General features: G+C 48.5%; 1 protein-coding gene across 1 annotated transcript in view; it reads left to right on the top strand.

Annotated features, from left to right (window-relative positions):
• The first annotated feature begins 351 nt into the window (after positions 1-351).
• Positions 352-2,675, top strand: part of LOC129354350 (modulator of macroautophagy TMEM150B-like) — a 2,656-nt gene continuing 332 nt past the window's right edge. Inside the window, exons 1-6 of the mRNA XM_055023847.1 lie at positions 352-459; positions 1,859-1,918; positions 1,990-2,057; positions 2,191-2,321; positions 2,413-2,569; positions 2,645-2,675. The exon at positions 2,645-2,675 is cut by the window's right edge and continues 332 nt beyond it. Coding sequence (XP_054879822.1) covers positions 395-459; positions 1,859-1,918; positions 1,990-2,057; positions 2,191-2,321; positions 2,413-2,569; positions 2,645-2,675 — 512 coding nt within the window. The 5' untranslated portion in view covers positions 352-394. The remainder of the gene's footprint in view (positions 460-1,858; positions 1,919-1,989; positions 2,058-2,190; positions 2,322-2,412; positions 2,570-2,644) is intronic.

The raw sequence follows: 2,675 nt of genomic DNA on the forward strand, positions 1-2,675 counted from the left end.
AGGAAAACCTCATCTCTAAAAATGCTTTCGATTCTTTGTGCTGTTTGTTCTTCCCAACGACGCGGCTTCAGGACAGCAGCTGGTTTCTACTGGGATTGATGGTTTGTTCCTTTGTCTCTTTATTTCTAGCTTCTGCTTAGCAGCAGCTGAAGTCCATTAATCTGAAGTCTGGTCAGCTGACCGAAGGCCTTCAGACCAAACAGGTGAGCTCCAGCAGGTGAACCTGGAGGTTGGATGTTGGGATCCCATTCGTTGTGTTTTCTTGAGCAGCTTCTACCAAACTGAAAGGAAGAAACTCATCAAGAGCAACTTTTCTCTGGGTTTCCTCCGACCTGGTTCTGTGACGCAGCAGTCTGCATCAGTCTGCGGCGGTCTGAAGCTCCATCCGGATCTGATGGGTCCTCTGGTGGTCGTCCCCATCCTGGCCGGCCTGAACGGCGTCCTGGGCATCTGGACCGTGTGAGTCTCCTTCCTCTTCCTCATTCATCATCTGCTGGCCTCAATCAGAAGCTTCTGTCGTGGAAACAGGTTTCCAAGCTCCGTTCAGCTGGAATCAGGTTGATTTGTTGTGGCTTGTGGGATAATGAAGTCGGTCTGGATCCAAGTCAGAGACAACATGAGTTCATGCAGCGATTAGGAAAAAACCAGGACCCAGTCTGGTTCTGGTTCTGGTTCAGGTTCTGGTTCTGGTTCTGGTTCTGGTTCTGGTTCTGGTTCTGGTTCTGGTTCAGGTTCCGTCATCCAGACAGAAACTCAACATTTAGACGTTTTCTGTTGAAGTTAGAAAATGTGAAATAGTTTCTATAAAATAGAACAAAGTTATTCCAGCTCTGGACGAACATGTCACCACTCGTTTTTGCAGAATTCCTCTAATTTAGCCACATTTGAAGATTTTCTAAAAATCAACGCCCTTCTAACCATCACAGACTTTGACTAGACCACTCCAGAACCTTCATGTTGGTAGACGATAAACAACCTGGACTTGGACTTGATCAAGTTTCCAGACCTGCTGACAGACGGATTCGTGGCTCCATTTATCACAGCAAGTCCCAGACAATCATACTTCCACCACCATGCTTTGCTGTTGCCAAGAGGTTCTCCTTCTGGAATGCAGTTTGACTTTTGCTCCAGATGTAACAGGACAGGTGACGGCAGACGCACTTACTTTCTGTCCAACAGGGTGTCCTTTATTCTGTGAAAACAGAAATGATCTTCTTAGTGGCTGGATGCTAACAGCTGCCCAGCTGACGATCCTTCCAGAGTCCAACCTTGGCCTGGTCTGTCCTCAGGACGCTGCTAAAGTCTTTCAGGACTTGCTTCTCTCCTGACAGCGTGTCGAACCACAGACGAGTTTTAACAGGTTTAACTTGTAGGTTTGGGGTTTTTCCTTCCTTAATAATGAACACCTTCATTTAAAAACTACATTGTGTCTCCTGGTCGAGTCTTTGGTGGTTAAATTGGTTGGATGTTCTGTAAACCTCAAACTTACAGATAACAGGAAATCAGGAAGGATGTGAATACTTTTCCACTCCACAGTGTTTCTGCTCTCCCTCAGCCTGCCTCTTCCTGCTCCCTTCCCCAGCTGCAGCCACTTCCCTATCATTAGCTCTTTGTTCCTTTCTCGTTTCCATCTCAGTTTTCTGCTCTTCTTCTTTCTATTCTGCTCTCCACGTTCTGTTCATCCTCCATTATCTGTTCCTGAACCTTCCTTTGGGTTTTCATGTGAACGTCCTGCTGCCTCCTTCCTGCTGCGTTTGATATTCAGACTAAAAGCTCAGATTAGTTTTCGGCCTGCAGACGGTGGATGGAATCACCTGTCGCTGATCTGGATTCATGTTGTGACGATGTCGTCCTTCAGGTTTGGAGTGGCCTGGTTGAGTGGGACGGTGGATCTGACAGAGCATTTTCCGTACATCAGGTCTGTAGGAAATGTCTGGATGAAACATCCTGCTGCTGCTGACTGACGCTGATGTTTGCTCCTGTTGTCAGTACCTGTGGAGACAAACCTCCTGCCAGCTGCTGGTTCTCTCAGGTCTGCAATAACGGCTGTATCCTTGGTAAGATAGTGCTGCTTCATGTTCGTCTTCTCCCTTCAGAACCAGTTTTTAGGTTTCTTCTGCCCTGAGACGTGAAACTGAAGGTGGCTGCTCGGTTCTTCCGGTTCTGAAGAAACGCTCCGTCTCTCTGCAGCTCTGATATTCGAGACTCTGCGGTTCCGATGTCTGAAGGATTGTCCAAAGTGCTCCCGCCATCTCAACTTCGCCAGCTTCGGTTTGGGAATCGTCTCCTCCGTGGGATTATCCGTCACCGGAAACTTCCAGGTCCGGTCTCCGGCCCAGCAGAAGCTCTGAGGGTTCAGAGGAGCTGCTGGTTCTGATTGAACTCTGCTTCCTGTGTCTGTTTGGGTTTCAGGTCTCATCCATCCAATGGGTTCATTACGTCGGTGCGTTTCTGGGGTTTGTTGGTGGCCTGGCCTACCTCTGGATCCAGCTGTTCCTCATCAGCAACCAGATCCTGAAATATTGTGGATTGGCTCTGTGCTGCGTCTGCACCGTTCTGCTCTGCTGCCGTATCCTTTCTGTCTGGATCCACAGGAACCAGCAGGGGTTTGTTTGGTCCTTGTTGTCCTTGACCGTCTCTCCAGTGGTGGGCTTCCATTTCTCTCATCATTACCA

This window comes from Poeciliopsis prolifica, unplaced genomic scaffold (genome assembly GCF_027474105.1).
Source record: "Poeciliopsis prolifica strain line A6 unplaced genomic scaffold, Auburn_PproV2 SCAFFOLD108, whole genome shotgun sequence".
Classification (NCBI taxonomy): domain Eukaryota; kingdom Metazoa; phylum Chordata; class Actinopteri; order Cyprinodontiformes; family Poeciliidae; genus Poeciliopsis; species Poeciliopsis prolifica.